We start from the raw sequence: 19,098 nt of genomic DNA on the forward strand, positions 1-19,098 counted from the left end.
AAAACTGCACTAAACTCTGCAATTCCATTTGATTCCGGAGCAAGTGTTTGATCATTTCTATCAGTTATAATGACATGCATGAAATGGAATCTGTAGAACCTTGTTTGATGCTCATTTATAATCGCAGTTTTTTTCCTTGTTAATTTGCTCAACCAAAAAGCAATGCGTTGTGAAATTTCTACCTAGTAATCAATTTCAGCAGCTTTTAAGCACTTTTCTGAAGGTTGGTGATGAACACTTAGTGTCCTTTCATTGTGCGTCATACGTGGGATATTTTTGCTTGGTATTCCACCTCAAAGAAGTATTCACATGTCAAGATGATGTCTCATGTCACATTGCTCAATCTGTGGATCATTTTCTTGCAGTTTACGGCAGAATTTATTTCCAATGCAAATCACTCGCATGCTAATGCATTTCTCCAGTTCGGAAATGGAGAGCTTGCGTGAGAAAGAATTCAGTTTTCTCACGAATACTTTTCCCAAACAAGTTTAGAAAAACCTTGCAACCGATGTTTAAAACAATATTACATTGTAAACAAGCAAAGATGAGCACATGGTAGTACCAATAGTTATTGAAAGGAGTTAATCCTCCCTGGGAGAGGCCAATGGTTCTGCTTTTACAACTAGAATGAGTTGGTTTATGTAATAACATTATCTCTTTGTCGCACTTTCTATAAGACATCTAACTTTCTTGTCAATAAATGGAAGTCATCATGTTAGTCTGGACCACTTTGGTGCCATTCAAATATCTTCAGATGAAAGGCCAAAATGGGCCTGAGATTGGGTGCCCGGACCGTGAGTTATAAAGCTAATCTGGATTATAGGTTAAGAAAGACTTAACTGCCAAGGGACAGGTACTTGTCAAATCAATTTCCTTCATCATAGTAGAACCCTTAATATGGTCAATCGAAAATAAAATACACACACATATATATATATATATCATAGTAGAAAAACCTTTAAAAAATGTTAATAACGCGAAAGATATGTCAGCTGAATAAAACAGCAAAAGAACGCTGTTTTTTGAAAAAAAGCAAAACAATAAAACGTGAATAAAATATGTTTTTTCAGTTTTTTTCATTTTAGGTGTCTTTTTCATATTTTTAATGTCAAACTTGTTGTTGTCATTTTCTAATTTTTATTTGTTGTTTATCTACTCTCTTTTTTTATGTTTTCCTATTAGTTTCTTATTTACTTTAACTTTTTTCGTAATTTTCAATATTTTTTTAAATTTTGCCATATTTTTTCGTTTTTTTCAAGGTCACCGTAATAATCCCCCCAAGTTAGATTCCCTGTCATGTCTGGCTCATTGACAACCTTAATGCTGATGGTACATAGGCATTAGCATCTTTCAGCTTCTTCTCCAGAGTCTGAACTTCTTTCGAGCACAGCAGATTTTGGTGATCCCGAAGAAAAATCAAGACCATGGCATCGCAAAGATGGTCGCGAACCATGAAGGGGAAATATCAAAAGTAACGACAGCGTTGCAACAATGGCTTTCTGTCTCTCTCTCTCCCTCTCCTGAAAAGAAAAAGTTGGGAATGAACCACTTGGTCAGTTTCTATTCTGCTCTTCTTATGAAATATGAAATGGAGTACAACTTTGTGTGGGGATCATCTCTTTTTCCCCTCATTGTTTCTTGAACATGGAGTGGGAATATAAATCTATCTGTATGAACCTCTCCATTGATTCTAGAAACTCAAAATGGAAACTGCAACGCCACAATGGCTTCAATGTGGGTTTCTTCTTCCGGAGCCGACCTGCGCGTTTTCACATCCATGGAAGGCCCCATGCAGCTGTCTGCATCCATAACAGTGGAGAAAATGTGGGACATGTTTCTAGTAAAGTAGCATATCCTGCCAAGTTCTAACCAGAAACAATGAATGTTCATCATTGATTCCTCAAGCATGCAACCACATACATATATTTAAAATAAATTCCAAGAAACAAAACCTGCATAGACAGGACGCCGAAGGCCAGGCAAGAAGAATTTCTGTAACACATGTCTTACTTACAGCCGTACAAGTGCCGGCCGTGGTCGGCCTTTTTTGACTAAGCATCGCACCCCCACCGAAATACCTCCATCAAGCTTGATACCTCATCTTTTCTTGTTGAAATCATTACGTGGTTGAACCAGATGGAAAAAAATAAGCTAGGGTTATCATAGCACCTTTGGTGGAGATAACAGGGACCCCCCCACCTCATTTAATACCCTTGGCATACTGCCATTAATTCATTCCTTTCTGGTTTCATGAGTACTGCATGAGAAACAAGTCAATTCAGGTTACATACATCCCCCTTTTTTACAGTGGGTAATGGCATTGAGCTCTTCTTACCTCTAGACCAGTCTGAAAATGCCATGATGGGGAGGAGCTAAGCAGAGGTCTCTTTACCCAACTACATTGAAGAAGGTAAAGAGCTCAGTTCCCTAGGAGTCTCGAACAGTAGCAAGAGCTGGCTCAGGATGTTCTTGATCATGAGCAGAATTTACTGTCAGCTCCGTAAGCATTTGTAGTAGCCAGTCAACCTCTGCCTTTAGTGCTAGAGACGAAGGGGGCACGGGGCGAATGAATCATGTTTTTGCTCTTCGCTCAGACTTTGATGAGGCTGACTACAGAGTACCTGAGTCCCGAGTTGACGATTGATCGAACATCAGTCATCCCCTGAGAATACCAACTTTTCTCTCTTTCGTGCCAAGTACTGACAAATTCTTGTCCTAAGCATGTCAAAGGCACGCACTTAGAGAACAGATCTTAGAGGTGCTTTTCTGTTGAAATCTTCAACGAATGGAAGTATCACTTCCCTCAGAAATATGCTCATATGATAAGAGAGAGTTCCTCGTTTTCCAAACTGTGATACCCAGTAAATGCGATGAAGCGTTCACGCAAGTAACTTATTTGCTAAAGGCTGTTTCCTGAATCAACAGGCTTACTGTTAAAATCCAAGGACTTGTTTACTTAAGCTGGTTTTTCCCTGCAGAACCTTATGCTAGAAATACCACCCTAGTCATTCAACCGATCTTGATTCTTGGCCACTCTTAAATTGAAGGTCTCAAGTCCAATCTCCCTAGCTAGACTGATGGAACTCTTCTTGTCGAAATGCATCCACGTATGAATCCCTGCCTAAGTTGATGGAACTCCCCTAAGAAGCGAAATGTAATTAAAATATGAGTAGTATCTAAAGTTCATGTATTGTTAAATCAAACCTGAACCCTCTTAGAAGTGGGCCGTGTTAGCTCAATCCCTCAGCAGGGGCAACTTTCTTCTTCTTGGGCTTTTAGGACCATGGACCTCTTTGGGTCTAATATTTCCTTGCAGTTTCCCTCATTTTGCATGCGCATTTTCAACAACTACAAGGTTTATTTCGCACTTGGGTTATTTCAAGGCATTGAAATCCCATCGTGCAATTTAGTTTTTTGTGAAAAAGAAACAGTATATTATTTTTATTTAATCTCCAGACATTCGTACCTTTTTATATATGTACTACATTGTCCTCTAACAAGGGCAATATCGTCTTTATACAATTTGTTAATTTTAAGTTGGCCATTTTAAAACTATGTAGGTTACACAAGGCCTAGTTAATGTGGCATAAATTCGCTCAAGAAAAGAGATTTGAAGTCCCTCCAAAAATTAGGAGAGTGTGATAGAGTTGAAGCATGTAACTGTAAGTGGCTGATTCTAATTGAACTTTTTATTTCTAACTAATATGTATGCATAGATGTACTCTACTTCTCCAAAAAGTAAACATTTTTTTTTTCTGCTGATTGACAAATGATTCATCTAAATCACCGAATTCGCCTATTTATCGAATCAGCAGCCTCACTGATTCTATTCAATCTGCTGACTTTTACAACGTTGGAGTTGAGGCTGGCTTCTTCAACATTGCCAATCCAATATGCACTTTTGACAGCCTTCTTGGACAATCATGGCATCCACATCCAAGAAGAGCTGGCAAGTTCTTCAGAGCAAACTATTGGCCACAGATTTAGTTAAGTAACCGCAAGTGACGTGAAGAGCTTCCAGTTTTCGAAATACCATCTACATGGACATGTAGATCTCAGAATGGACTATGAGAGCTGCTGTGAATCTGTGTCACTATTTTTAGATCACTTGCAAGTGGGTGTTCAGGTAGTCCACTCGGTTAATCAGATCATGTGCATGAACATCTTTCTTGGTTTCGATCGTCCCTTTTGGAATAACATGATTTTGATTTTGAGTTTCATAGTTTTAATGTTTACTTAGGAGAAACTGCCTTCACCTTCAGCATAAAACACTTAAGATCATACCCTCATACATTCAATGTTCTAACTTGCTTCGGAACGTGGGTAGACCTATGACATATCATTCAACTCGAGTATCGTGTTTGTCTTCATTTGCTGTCCAAAAAAGTAACACATAGAATGATAGCGACCATGGTATTTGAACCTTATATCCCTTGAGTGTGAGCCGCCTTACTATCCAGTAGCACTATGCCCTTTGATGCAATTTTGAGTTACATAATTGGTTCGGCCAACCCATTCATTTATCAAACATCTATCTGCGTTTCTGGCTTCCCCAAAAGGAACAAGGCAGGCACTCGTCCAAAGGAGGAGCCTTCACAGGAACTCAAAAGGCTAAAATACCATCAGGACAGAGAGGGAAGAGAAAATGTACCGAGACAACCAATGGAAAATCAGTTTTCCCGATCGAACTCGACTGCGAAAAGTTTAGAGAATCGGCTGAATCCGATCAGATTCGGAATTGTTCCACATCAGACTAAAATTTGTACTTTAAAATGATCGAAAGAGCAAAAGAATGAATCAGACTATATATGATATTGAAAAAAAAAGTCTCATTCATTTTGAATCCCAATTTTGTCAATAATGCATATTGTGAGCCCCTCCCATGGCGAAATGGCTTCTCCCTCAAAAATGGTGCCACATACTTCACACAAAAGCAGCTGAAAATAAATATATTTTAGTTTGACTTGGCATCATGCAAAGCCCTGCTCAACACTCATTTGATTAGAGGGATACAAAGGAAAAAGAAGGGAAAATACAGGAGGGAAAGCAAAGGAGTATACACAATGTTGTGTTTGAATGGAAGAGAAAGGGAAATGAGAGGAAGGAAATGAAACATAAGTGTATTTCCGCACCCCTCTAGGGATGTAAGCGGCTTGAATTCAGATAAACTAAAGAATAGGAGAAATCAGACATATGTAATTCAGTAAAACCAAAAAACAGAACCTCTAACACCATATTCCAGCCTTTTACTTCGCTCTATCTCATTCCTTAATTACTTACAAGTAGGATCTATGAGGGGGAGCAGCCTCAGTATATGCATACCACTGAATGAAGCACATGATGGGGCTCACATTCGAGTCCCCGACAGAATAACCTCACAAATAATAGCAAGAATGAAGAGGATAGCATCCACATCCACAACGCAAAAGGGCAGCAAGATGGTGCTTGATACCAACTTCTCTTGCGATATTAGCCTGCCATCTTTAGACAAGGGAAGACAAGTGAGAACTTGGAGAATAATTGAAGCACAAGCAGCATGAAAACGCCAATGGAGATCAATTTCAGTAAGTACTTCGAATGGAAACTGTATCTAAAAGCAATTTTTTGGCAAAACAAAAGGCACAGTTACAAATGTGGCTGGATACATAATTCTCGGGCTCTCATCACTCTACAATGAACACGCCTTGAAAGAGAAACAAGTGAAACTTCAACTCTCAACTCTCAGGCATCAAACTTATTACAGAATTCCATTTCGCTGATGAAGGGTGACAGTCGGAGACCAGTCATTAACTTGTCCTCAAGCAATCGTCAAAACCCTTTGCTTCTCCATTGCTTTCCGTCGCTGCAGATGGATACATGATATGCTCATCACAATATACAACTTTATCTGATGAAAATTAATAACCATCCTTTTTCTTGGAAAAAGTACAAACTTATGGTGATATTCTTCAAGCGACAAACATTCATGCCTATGAAGAAGAAGAAGAAGAAAAGGAGGAGGAAGGAGCTTTACCAACATAAATCGTCAAAAGTGATAAATTTGACATTAGGTAAAAAGGAAAAGGCAAACATGATCTCCAAAACAAATCCAGAGGCGCAGACGCCAATTAATGAAAGACTACCAAAAGACAGTCACCAACAGAAACAACGTCAGGTTTTCTTGTGGGATGGGCAGCATAGCTTACTAGTGCACCACAAGTTAAAATTAAATAAAGCAGAATAGAAGCATATAGCTAGATGGGATTTTTGAGGGACCCTACTGTGAAGCACTCATCTAGAAATCAAGGACAACACGTGACATTGCATGCATCACAAAGTACTGGTGATTCTGAATAATAACACTTTCAAATATATTTAGTAGATTGTTCTGCTGACCCTTAGGCACACAGACATTCTTCAGTAGACCAAACACCAGCCAATCGTTCTATACCTGAACAACTACAATCTCTTTCGCTATTGAGGTTTAGCATTATCTAACGCGACAAGCTTTCATGACGTAGTTTGTATCACAGTGGAAGTAGGAAGGCGCGGTTCAAACACGAGAGTACCATTAATCTTTGAGAAATAGGCCTTCACAAAATGTGGGTGACAAGATGAGGATTTGAACGTGACATCAAAGAGTGGAAGAGAAGAACTAACCAGTAAAAAGTATATGCATGTAGAAGGACTAACTAAGCACAATCTGAAAGGAAACAAGAAGCCAAACAAACGACTACCAACTGTTCGACAAAATGCCCGAACGTGACAAGTGCTCAGCAGGAAGGGGCGAGATTGCACTAGGCATAAAAGGGAAACAATAAGAGCGAACCTTAGTGCCGGGAGCAGGTTGGTCGAGCTCGGCCTACGGGACGATGAGAGGCCATGGCTCCCTAGCCTTGCGGAAAGTCTGCTCCATTTCGAGCATCTGACTCTTTTCGAGCATGCCTTGGCGAATGGCCTGTGCGGCGGTGGAAGTGGCTTCAATTACCTCCTCAGCACCGCTGAGTAAGTGAAGGTGATCTGAGGCTGGTGGTCGTCGATGCGGCGCTTGACTATCAGCTGACAGGCACCTTGCGAGCTTTACACTGCGCCCGGAACTCCATGGACCATGCACAATGCGGTTCTTGGGTCGAATGCATTGAACTCAATCTTCACCTTCGGCAAAAGCTTCAAGGTCTCCTATCCCTCTCAAATCTCAATCTCTCGCTTTCTTCTTGTGATGCCTCTTTGCCTCCCTGTCTATCTAATTTTTTATTAGAGCACTATACCAGAATCGATTCAATATAAACAGAACAAGCCCGTAAAGAATAAAGGAAAAGAGTGTGAATACATAAACAGAACGATCCCGTAAAGAATAAAGGAAAAGAGGGTGAATACATAAACAGAACCATCCCGTAAAGAATTAAAGGAAAAAGAGGGTGAATACATACAAAAGAGGATAGTCAAAATGTAAGAAAATGAGAGAAACTAGCAGTAAGAAAAGATCTATGACTCCGTCACAAAGAATGCTATGTTACCATAGATATTTCCAAAAAAGAGGGGAGAATTTCACAGCGAAATCAAGAAGAGGAAAATCCTCCTCAACAAACACAGTAAAAACCAGAAAAACGTAAGATTCATGCAAACAAGAAAACTGAACCGGAAAACGTCAACAAGACCGTGGGGAGTGGAGAGAGAAGGTGAAGAATCTACCTTATGGATGGTCACATGGAGGAGAAGAGAAAGCGAGCAGAGAGAGGAGGAAGAGTTGGTCTTGTGCAGAAGGGAGTCCAGTCCACCAGCAGCTTGCAGAAGGGCAGCTACCACGCGAAGCGAAGCCCGCTCGGCCATCACCTTGGGGCTCTACCGTTGGTGGAGCTGGGCTTTGTGTTCCTTGCAACCTGGTTTCCCAGCTTGACGAGAGTTTAGCTCGTCCTTCTAACGAATTTTGTTAAATATAGTTTTGAATTACTCTAATGAAAGTTTTGATAGGTTGAGCCATGAGTGTTGAACAACCCAAAGTTTTGAAGCATTTTGCATTAGCACGAGGGCCTTGGCCTTGAACTAGCAACCAACCACTTACAAGCTACTGGTTTATCCAAATGGGTCAAATCCCTTGAAGTGGGTGCACTTGTGCAGTTTTTCTTTTAAGGGTGAGTAGTCCATTTTGTCACCTCTCGTCTTCTTTTGGTTTTTGCCTCAAGATTCATAGAGCTTACTTCAAAACTTATTACTGTTTAAACAAGGAGCACAGTGGCTACTCTAATAGGAGCTTATGTTTTTATTTCAAAATTAATTTTAAACTGACAAGAATCTACATTTTCAGCTTCTATAGGCTTAATGTTAGAGACGTGTGGTGGAACATGAATGCGAGGAACTGGATCCCCAAGAAGCCCCTCAGGCAGAGAAACGATAGAACACATTGTTCTGCTAGTTATTTAATACCATTCCATAGATATTTGGGTTGGCAACGACAACTTATGTGGCTGGACTTAAGACCCAAACCCATTTGGGTAGGGAATAGACCGGGTACCCACGAAGCCCCTAAGGGTTGGGTACCGGGTCCGTGATGAGCTGGGCTTGGGCTCATGGGTACCCATTTTTCTCAAGTGGGACTCTCGCCCACGCCGCGAGTGCCGCGAGTGTTTCACTTCCTCCCCATGTTCCCCAACCCGGCGGCTCCCCACTGGTTTTTGGCCTTCCCTTCTTCCCTCCACGAAATGGAGACCAGGCTGCTCACAGCAGATACCGGCGATACTTGCACATCTTTATCCTTTCTCCGTCCGTGACAACAAGCCCACTTGGAAGAATACGCGATGTTCCCCGAACCCTTTGTGGGGCGTTTCTCCGGCACTCATCATATGAAACAAAATGAATTCAAAGCGTCACATTGTCCGCCATTGATTCGGTTCCCGAGGTTCATCGAACCTTCATTCCAGAGAAACACAACCATCCATCTCTTTCCAGAACATTTGTACACAACATCTCTCTAGGACTCATATAAAAGTCAGGTTTCATTTTTACAAGGACGTTGAGCATTTACACAGAGAATGGAAAACAAGGAGGGGAAAGGTGGGGGGTAAAAGATAAGCTTTTCTGTGGTGATCAGTTAGCCCCTGCGGGGTTTCCTGGCGACAGGAGACTTGGCCGACTTGATCGATTTAGCCTTAGGCTTCGTCGTCACCGGCTTCTTCTTGGGGGTCTTCTTCAGGGGGTGCTTCTCCACCCTCGAGGCCCTCTTTGGCGGAGCCTTGGGCTTCGCGGCTGAAGCAACAACAGCCGCTCGCTTCTTGGCCGGGGCGGCCGGCGCCTTCTTCTTGGCGAGCTCGGCGAGCTTGAAGGATGCCTTGACCTTGATGAGCTTCCCCGTGGCAGCCGCGTTCTTCAGCTGCATGGCGAGCTTCTTCTTGTAGTTGGCCGGGAGGACGGCCTTGTGCTTCATCTCCATGTGCTTGGCGATCGCGTAGGCGCTCGACCCGCTCTTCTCGTGCAGGGCGGTAATTGCTTCCTTGATCATCTGCAGGATGGAACACACAACACAGAGCATCAGCACAAAGAACATAGAAGAAATTCACCCAACTCTGATCATTGCAAAAGCCAAAAATTAAAAAAAGGCAACCAAAACAAACGAGAACAGGATCAAGGTGAAGCCTTAGAAAGGCCAATGTATACTTCAGGGTCTCGCACGAACCTGGAAGTAAGGAGGGTGGGCAGGAGCTGGTTTAGCCTCCTTGGGCTTCTTCTCCTTCGGCACCCTGGCCTTCTTCTCCTTGGGAGGCTTCGCAGCCACCACCGGGATTTCGACGGCGGCCATTGGAGCAGCTTCAGTTTCAGCCATTAGTGAGCGAGAGAGTAAAACAGTGCGGGAGCAAGACAGAGAAAGAAGGTTTAGACTTGCAGGAATCGGTCTGGATGACGAGGGCTTAAATACGAGAGTGGCGGAAGGAGAGGACGGCCTCCGATTGGCAGGTCGTCTCGTCGCCGAGGATCGATGACTCATTCTCCGTCAATCAATACCGTCCATTTGGCTCCATCTTAAGATGTTAGACGCCTTTTTCGGGATATCATTCGCTTTTTTCGGATATTTTTTACTCCTCTTCCTTATCCATTGCCTAAGCGTCCTTTCTCTGGCTCTCCCGAACCGAGTGAAGAACTCTCTGAGCTGCTCTTTCTCTTTGTGCTTCTTTCTAGAGTTTGAAACTCAATGGCCGCCATGATTCTGGTTATTTCTTTCTGGGGATTGATTTGTAATGAAGATGAGAAAGCAAGGGTTCTTATGAGACCATTTTCAGGCTAATTGGTCTACGTTTTGGCTTATTTCTAAGCCTCATTCTTCAGATGAGAGGTGGAGTTGTGTTTCTGTTTTTTTGTTTCTGTATCTTCTTTTTATGTGGTCGATGAAAAGTAGTGATAGAAAGTTTCCTAAGGATTATCATCCCCATTCGTGTATATATATATATATATATATATATTATATCTCATCAAATATGTGAAATTAGGAATTAAATTCATTATGAGCCGTTCGATTACTTGATTGATCATTTATAATGTACTATATGTAAAATAATACCTTTTCAAGCAAGTAAATTGCCTTACACATTGACTTGAGAAGAAAACTTTGCATTATGCATTGCGCTTTGTCAATTATATTGATCGAAAAGTTCATAAGCCAATTTAGATATGCTACTTTTTTAATATTTGTTTACACAATGAATCAATTATCATTTATGGGTTTTATGCTAATAATATCATGCCTGCAAGCAGTATCCCTTTGATCATGAGTCTATTCCAAACTATAACCTATATAGGGTACATTTGACAATAAAATACTAACATAGTGCTTGATTCATGAGTCTATCCTAATCTTTATTCATGCAACATTTTGTTAATATTCTTGTTGCAAAACGCCCCCTAAAGTATCATATTTAATAAGCCAAATAAAAAAACTAAGCCAAATAAAAAAACTAACAAGTTGTTTTTGTGTCAATCGAGTAACAATACATTTGAAATTACTAAAAGGTTTGGCGGCTCTAAGGAGAGCAATAGTGGACACTAAGTCACATGGATAACTCAATATGGTTTATTCATACCTCAAGTGGCTATAAGACGCACTTTCATTTTATTTTACAGTAGTTGTTCACTAACATAATAACATTTAATGTTTTTATTTATATCACTTGTGTTTTTAAATGTTTCTTTCATTTTATTTTTTTTTGCGTTGTTTTGCATACTTACATATGTATCATGCATATCACACTTAACCACATTTTTCTAAAGTCACCATATCCATATCCATATATACGAATCTCATACGATTTTTTTTTTTTCAGATACGATAGTTTATTATATACGCATACCTACCTTTCGGACCTTATTTGTAACTATTTCAAAAGTCCACTTTTTTCTTTCATCAATTGCAAATTAGTCAGTGAAACAAAATTTGCCAATGAAATAACACAAGTACCTTAAGAAGGTAAAGGAACTGATCGATTAAATATAAAAACCGTTAAAAATATATGAATTTATCTCACTGCTTCTATGATAACTGTAAATAAGTTGCTAACCACGGTTATACCGTGGTCAGAACAGAGCAGCCATTTTGTGAAATGCTGACCAGCGGGGGGCAAATTTGAAAAATCTCAAAATATCTCCACATAACCCAATAGGGTCGGGTCTTCCGTGATATCATTCTTACCCGACCCGTGTTTTCCTATCGACTACAAATACGGGGATTAGGACGAGAAGACACGCTCGGGGAGGAGAAAAAAGAGAGGGAGAGCAGAGGGAGAAGAAGGTTTAGGCGGGAAGGGTTTTGAGGAACTCGCGCGGCTGTCACTCCAGGTGAGCGATTTCTCTATCTTCTTTTCCTTAACTGGAAACTTGTCGCAGTATGCGTCTGTTTGCGGAATGAGGACAAAGTGGTTCTCTTTCCGCCTAACTAGTGGTTATAACTACTACGCGGTTTGGCGATTTCGCCATGGTGGGATGATTTCGTTTAAGGCTTTCTATCGTCTTCCTCCGATGGAGTTAGTTAATACAGGAGAAAAAAAATATGAGGTTAGGGTTTGATTTGGTTCCCCAGTCATCGGTCTGGTAACTATTTGTTAAAATTTCATTCCCTCTCATCCTTTTTTCTCAACGAGGTGCCAAAAGGGTGTGTTTTCCTAATGGTTCTGGTGTCAATTTTTTCATTTAGTCGTGACTCCGCTGCTCTGACTTGAATGAATTATCAGAGACGCGGTGCTAACAGCTGCATGTCTATGCAGAGTTCGGAAGTAAATCTGTTTTTGTAGTCGATACTTATAGATTTTGTAGTAATAGAAAGTTGCTGGATATTATTAAAAAAGATTGGAACAACAAATTGCTTTTTCCAACAGGTGCTCCGTTTACTTTCTAAGGGGTTGGACTTTAAACCTACAAGTTGAAGGAGGTAAAGGATTCACTTCAGGTACGTTTCTCTTGGCAAAGTTGTAAATATGTGTCTCAACACAGCTTGCCTATTAAAAATAAAGAAAAAGGAAGAACGCGTAAGAGGCTTGCTTGTTGTTTGAAACCTGAAACGCTGTGTTGTTTTATCTTCTGATGACAAGCTGCTTTCCGTTCCATATGTACCTATTAACTTTCTTAGAAGCATCTTCACTATTCCTATAAAATAGATACGAAGAATAAAATAAAAAACAAATGGCTCAAAGATGCGAAGATGGTACAATAAAAAGTTCAACCATAACCTAACGGCAAGTATTTCAAAAGCAAGGAAAACGCAGACACCAACACTCAAAAGAAGTAGAAGAAGCCTTGTTGATGTAGAATGTATTTCGTATGAAGTAGGAAAAAATCCCCTACTTGTGCACGGCGGGGGTCTTGTTGGATTAGCTGCTGCTAGTGCACATTTCTTGAAATTGGTTGGTAGCAAAGGTTGGTCACTACGGGCAAGAAATAGAAAAGGAAATAAAATAACAAAATAAAAAGAAAAGTAATGAACGATTAGGTATATAATACGTGTATTTATAGGCGAATTAGATATGTACATCATCTATATATAGATATGTACGTCTGTGTGTGTGATATATACACACAGAGAGAGAGAGAGAGAGAGAGAGAGAGAGAGAGAGAGAGAGAGAGAGATGCTGCTGCAGGCAGCTGAGGCTGGTGTGAGGGGGAAGGGTTGGGTGGAGAGGGGAACAAAAAGAGAAAGAGAGAGGGAGAGAGAGAGAGGTAGAACTAGAAGGAAAAAGACAAGAAAGGGTAAAAAGTGAATGAGGGTCGTCCTGTTGTGTGATCAGACGACTCTCAGCTGCTGACAGGCTCCTGCTGGGAACCCACAGCAACATTCACTTTCTCTCTCACCATGTCAATACATGTATTATAACTTTCACACCCTCCTACCCTCCTAATCTTGTGATGTCATCATTGGATGTGACTGAAGGTTTGTTCAAGAGAACATAAACCGTAGGGATGAAAGGTCTGTGTTGAACATGTGAACTAGCTAGAACTTGCAGGAAAAATGAGTAGCTTTCTTATATTCTTTTGAGTACTATTCATGGACATGTTGACAGTTCACGTAAATGTGTTTTCTGCACCTAAGAAAATTCTGAATACTATAACTATGTGTGTGGCACTCTAATTGTTATAATATAGTTTCATTGACCTTTTAGATAAACTCCATGCCTTTGGTTGATTGTCTCAATCAAATCATGCCATATTTTTAATCACTAAACTTGTCCAATACTTTGCCTTTCATGGAGGAAAGAAACATCTTCTATTGTTTTTTACATCTTCAAGTAACCAAGAATTCAAAGACACAAAATTTGGTGCTTGAATGGCAGGTATTAGGTTCTCTACTCCAGTTATGATCAATAAAGGGTGATTGGCTCTGTTTAAGATATAGATAATAAAAATAATCCTAATAATATGTTCCTTGATATAGTGAACTAAGTGGAAAATTCCGTTGACATGAGCTGATATAGGCGCTTATTCTAACCTGAAACATGCACCATACGTCATCTGGATATGGTCAGCTAAGTCATGAAAATTCCAATGCACGGGGGCTGTCTAAGAGATATGCTTACTTTAAATCCTATAGGTTTTTAGTGTATCAACAATTTTGCCATCGGAGATCTCAGTCATGTCAGTCGTACTTGTAAGTTGTAAGTTTGTAACAAACTTGGTTTGAGGTAAAAGTCACCCTTAGGGAGCACGTGACTTCAATTTTCAAGAAGTATGATAGGGACTAGAGAGCTCAATTTTGACATGTGGAGCTAGTCTTGCAGTTGTAAAACACTTCCTTCCCTGGGGCTTTAACACATTATTTTTGCATTACTTTTTGCTGTAAAGTTTAAACTTAAGTTAAATTATTTATCTTTATTTATATCATTACTAAAACATCATTTTTATCATTTTAAGATGTTATTTTTCATGTTTTCTTGTTAATTTTTCATTTTTTTTTTACTTTTCCCTAATTTTTGGGATTTTTTCTTTTCTACAAAATTGCTGATTTTTTCCTGAAATTTTCAGCTTCGCCAAAAAATACTCGAGAAAACCCTCGCCATTTTAAATCCGTTAATGATATTTGTGAATTGTGACTATGCTATGCATCCACTTGATGTGATCTTCCTTATAATATTTGTCTCAATATTGTCATTATCGTATTGTGCAGCTGATACCATCATGTCAGCTCATCTCTGAAACAATAGGGCTGTTTGAAGGAAGCTTTTTTCAGTTTAATGATGATTTTTTAAATCAATTGTTTTTGTTTATTTTCTAATTAGAAAATATGAAATAAGCTGGTATGGGCTGCTGCTTATCAGACAATATACTGTATTTCTCTGCAAACTTATAGGAGGCAGATGCTAATTCTGCCAACACTTATTTGGCCATCCTATATTATCTAGGCATGATGTATTTATTAGCATAGAAACACATAACTTGATAGGCTTAGTTTATTAATTTTAAAATCAATTGAATTTTTATTTCTTCTTCTTCTATGTCTAATAAATTGTCCGGTGGGCCACTTTATTAGTTGGAATTTTTGGAATGGCATTGTGTCTCTAGAAAAGAAAATTTGATCATCTGTTATAAACTTATAGTAGTGTTTAGGACCTGTTTCTTTTAGATACTTGTGCATGCCAAAGTTCTGTTCATAGAATTCATAATCTGCAAATACAAAAAAGTGACATAGTTAGGTATCAACTCCTTCTTGATGACTTACTGAATTTGTGAATGTTCTTGGGATTGAAAGGCAAGTCTCGACTTAATGGGCTTGGCGTTCTATTAGTCCGTGGAACTTCTATTCATGGTCAGAAGGTTCTATTCAATATTCATATAGTTTCAGGTCATCTTGGAATTTTCTTGACACAGATTGTTGATCATCAAACTATGTCTTCTTAAGTGAGAGCATGCAATCATGGTTTGATCATTTGCGGCTTGAAGTTATCTAAATGGCCAAACATGAGCATTCATGGTACTTGTGTTGCTTGATGAGAAGAGGTGTCAAAGTGGGCTACTACTTGAATGGCTGTTAAACATTTATTCTTCTGATTGGAGAGGTGCAAGCAACGATCAGACCAAAATGGTCCATCTTCAAAAATCCATTAGTAATGTAGGTACGTTGGAGCTAGGGATGAACAAGATCTCTTCATGTATGCAAGATGTGAAGTTGTTTTTAAACATAAGATTGAAGCAAATAAAAAAGAATGTTTGAGAGATAAAATTGGAGATACTGTCACCTAATTTTAGTGGACGATTGAAATAAAAATTAAAGTTGAAAGAAAGCTTAGTTTTAGGTGCAAGCTTAAACTCTTAGTGTTTGCATCTACTATTCTACAAGATCTGAAAGAGGGTTTCCAAGTTTTGTTATTTAATGTAAAGGTGGCCTTGTTGGGCTCTATGTGATGCTGATATGGAAGATTGAGGCTAGAAGCTGGGAGTAGTGATGGCAATGTTCATGTTCCTGAGGGTTAACCTCGATTTAGCTTTTTGGGCAACCTAACAGCATCTCTTTGTTGTTGCTGAAAGTTGAAATATGATTGCTACTATGAGGTTTCTCATACTAGTAAATTTGAGCAAAATGTTCATATATATCATCTCCTGATTTTGGCTTTAAAGGTTCTGATGAAAGGTTAAACAAGTGGGAAGGGCCATTGGTGTCAATGGGATCATGAGATCTCAATCACGTTATGTGTGTGTTCCTTTCTCTCCCTGCATTGCATGAATCTTAGGGTGGGAAAGATGGTTGTAGAAAGGAAAATGAGAAAAGAAAGGGGACGAAAAAGGGGTTGAAAAAGCCAGTCACCGTTATATATAAACTTGCATCAGCATCGAACGTGGGTGTAGCCTTAAAGAGTTCAGGCGTATGTGGGGTGTAGCTTACAAGTAGCTTGACTCCCATGAATATGTTTTTAAAGTTGAGGTGCCTTATCACTCAAATCTTGTGATTGCAAGTAATGTCTTGATGCTGCTCACAAGTTGGTTTAATTGATTGGACACTTGAAACGTGTTCATACAACATCATGGCTCCATAAATTTTTAAAAATCTGGTTTGGACTTATTCTGGGTGTGACCATACCAGCACTAGCTCACTGGTTCCCATTAGTCTTGGTTTGGAGTTCTCTGGACTTTCTGCTTCAGCTTCAAATTTGGAAATAACTCATCTTCGTCTTGTTTGTGGGAAATGAATCTCTCTGGCTTGAGATTCAACTACTGCTATGGGCTCTGCGGGGTAAATTTAGATTGAGATTGAGATCTTCATTACTAAGCGACGAATTTTGAATGGCGCATCCTGGGCTGGCATTGTTCTAATGAATCAGCCCATCTTTAAAGTGCTTGGCAAAGAAATATTTATGGTCATAGCTATAGACAAAAGCTAACTAGTTGCTAAAATCATGGTATGACAGTGATGGGCTAGTCGAAGAAATTTAGATAATATACCTTCTTGAACAGATTTCCATTATTATTTAGTTTCTGTTTGGATATGTTTTTTGTTTTTAAATGTTTTTGTTTATATGCCTGCTATTCTTTTTTATTGACACTCAGTATTGGTTGACTGGTGCACGATCCTCATAGTTTTCTTGTAATTCTTTTGGTGCAGGTGCAGGATTATGTCATTGCTATCACGAAGATAACCTCCTCAATACCATCTCACAAGGTTCAGTTGTATATGGAGTTCATTGACTTTCTTTCTTGTATACAATCAAGAGAGTTGTATTGGAAAACTCGCATTTTTATTTAGAAAAAATTGTTTTTGACCCAGCAGTTTAGCGGATTATGCATAGCTTGCTGCGTGGTTATTGAAATTGAATGGATCATGGAGAAAGGTGGGCAAAGAGAAAATGGGCACAAGCCAGATCAGTACAAGCCTATGCTTTCTCATCAGGTATATTTCCCGCATTGAACTTGATCTCGCACGTTCCCATACAATGAAACATAAACTATATAACAGCTGTCTTTGCTGATTGTCCTAGTATGTGTTGCTTGCAGTGGATTCCGCCTCCACAGTCGATGAAGGATCACACAGCCATGAAACTGATGGCCGTCATGGCTGAGAGAGATGCTGCTATCCAGCAGAGAGATGCGGCAGTCAATGAGAAAAAAGCTGCCCTGTCTGAGAGAGATATAGCCATAATTCACCGGGATGCTGCATATGCCGAGAGAAATGCAGCTTGGATGGAGCGTGATGCAGCAATAGCTGCACTGGAGTATGCAAGGGAGAATGGGATGGCCTGTCCTCCAAGTGTTCATGTTGCCAACTCACGGGTGAGTGGTGGTAAGTATATCCATTCGGATGCGGCTTGCCACGTTAGAGAAACTCCAATGACTAACGTCTACCCAATGTCAGTATCAGATGCTGTTCTTAACGTAAAACCGGGACGTGTGAGGGCACCAAGGAAAGAGAGGAAAGTGGTCACTGCCCTGAAGCCTACTCCAAGGACGAGGAAACCAAGGAGAGGGGGGGCTGGCGAAGATCTGAACAAGCAGATCCCGAAACATGAGTGGAAGGATCAAGGCTTGGGACTGAATCAAGTGGCGTTTGACGACTCGACCATGCCAATCCCTGTGTGCTCCTGCACGGGCGAGTTTCAGCAGTGCTACAAATGGGGGAACGGAGGATGGCAGTCTGCTTGCTGCACAACCACGATGTCACTGTACCCGCTTCCTGTCCTGCCCAACAAGAAACATACACGAATGGGTGGCCGGAAGATGAGCGGCAGCGCCTTCGGCAAACTTCTCAACAAGTTGGCTGCAGAAGGCTACGACTTGTCGATGCCGTTGGATCTGAAGGATCACTGGGCTAAACATGGGACAAACCGCTACATCACCATTAAGTAGATTTTGCAAGAGGCGGCGGTTGTGAACATGCATGACGATTTTGTGCACATACACATTATTGTGTAGGATGGGTAGGTCGAGGTTGCGGAGGAACCTCTGTTTGATCCTTTGTATTTTCGTTTGGGACTTCTGTTTTTGAGGGAATGGATGAAAGGGGTCTGCGGCAAGGTAATAGGTGGAGGTATGTCTGTCACTTTTGGCCGTGGTGTTTGGATTCTTTCCTGTTTAGGGGCCTTTTCTAACGGCAAAGAACTTTTGTGGGGTGTACTGGGCGAGGTGGAACTTGCACTTCCTGCGACGCCCCGTTCACTTTGCTTGTGACTTTAACTTAAATTTCATCCACTTTACTAACAACTTTCAAAATTTTGGACAAGAGGGAGCAGGTTCCTGAAATATGTCAAACGATCCCTAGACCCGTCAATTCAAATGCCTCCTGTTTCTTGTCACATGCCACGCTCTTTTGGGGGTGCGACTGGTTGGATATGATGTTTGTACCGGGGAGAATGCCAAACTTCCATGCCATGTTTCACCAGTTTGCGATTGCGACGCTAACCGTTTTCAAGGGGCGGTCCCGATAATAGAAATGCCGCAAAAGTTATCCTTCTATATTTCTGGTTACTTTTGTGGTACTATAACTAATTCAAGAGAGAATCCGAAGTAAGAGGTTTTATATCCCTCGTATCCGTAGGCCGTAGGGTTACTGAAGAGGTTGGAGTAGTAATGTTTGCAGATGATGTTCTGCCAAAGCTAATGGGGAGAGACCTTTTGGGCTATAAAGGAGAGTGTAGGCTGCAATGAAAATAAACAAAACGAAGT

General features: G+C 40.4%; 2 protein-coding genes and 1 long non-coding RNA gene across 6 annotated transcripts; 1 reads left to right on the forward strand and 2 right to left on the reverse strand.

Moving 5' to 3' along the window:
• Positions 1 to 5,559: 5,559 nt before the first annotated feature.
• LOC126410415 (uncharacterized) lies at positions 5,560 to 7,664 on the reverse strand. The gene is made up of 2 exons (XR_007574348.1): positions 6,809 to 7,664; positions 5,560 to 5,842 (listed from the first exon to the last, which is right to left on the reverse strand). It is a non-coding gene; the product is annotated as an uncharacterized LOC126410415 (long non-coding RNA).
• A 1,265-nt stretch (positions 7,665 to 8,929) lies between these two features.
• Positions 8,930 to 9,867, reverse strand: LOC116259839 (histone H1-like). The gene is made up of 2 exons (XM_031637789.2): positions 9,650 to 9,867; positions 8,930 to 9,475 (listed from the first exon to the last, which is right to left on the reverse strand). The coding sequence occupies exons 1-2, from the start codon at positions 9,794 to 9,796 to the stop codon at positions 9,068 to 9,070; spliced, it is 555 nt and encodes a 184-aa protein (XP_031493649.1). The 5' UTR covers positions 9,797 to 9,867; the 3' UTR covers positions 8,930 to 9,067.
• Positions 9,868 to 11,707: 1,840 nt separating this feature from the next.
• Positions 11,708 to 18,655, forward strand: LOC116260821 (barley B recombinant-like protein D). 4 transcript variants are annotated; one of them, XM_031639332.2, is made up of 6 exons: positions 11,708 to 11,799; positions 12,336 to 12,406; positions 17,045 to 17,101; positions 17,210 to 17,329; positions 17,434 to 17,719; positions 17,792 to 18,655. In XM_031639332.2, exons 4-6 carry the CDS (start codon positions 17,261 to 17,263, stop codon positions 18,280 to 18,282), a joined length of 846 nt encoding a protein of 281 aa, XP_031495192.1. In that variant the 5' UTR covers positions 11,708 to 11,799; positions 12,336 to 12,406; positions 17,045 to 17,101; positions 17,210 to 17,260; the 3' UTR covers positions 18,283 to 18,655. The 4 variants fall into 4 exon arrangements, with proteins under 4 accessions (XP_031495192.1, XP_049935608.1, XP_031495190.1 ...); XM_050079651.1 differs by having other exon boundaries at positions 17,798 to 18,655; XM_031639330.2 differs by having other exon boundaries at positions 17,434 to 18,655.
• Positions 18,656 to 19,098: the final 443 nt, after the last annotated feature.

This window comes from Nymphaea colorata, chromosome 9 (assembly GCF_008831285.2).
Source record: "Nymphaea colorata isolate Beijing-Zhang1983 chromosome 9, ASM883128v2, whole genome shotgun sequence".
Taxonomy (NCBI): Eukaryota; Viridiplantae; Streptophyta; class Magnoliopsida; order Nymphaeales; family Nymphaeaceae; genus Nymphaea; species Nymphaea colorata.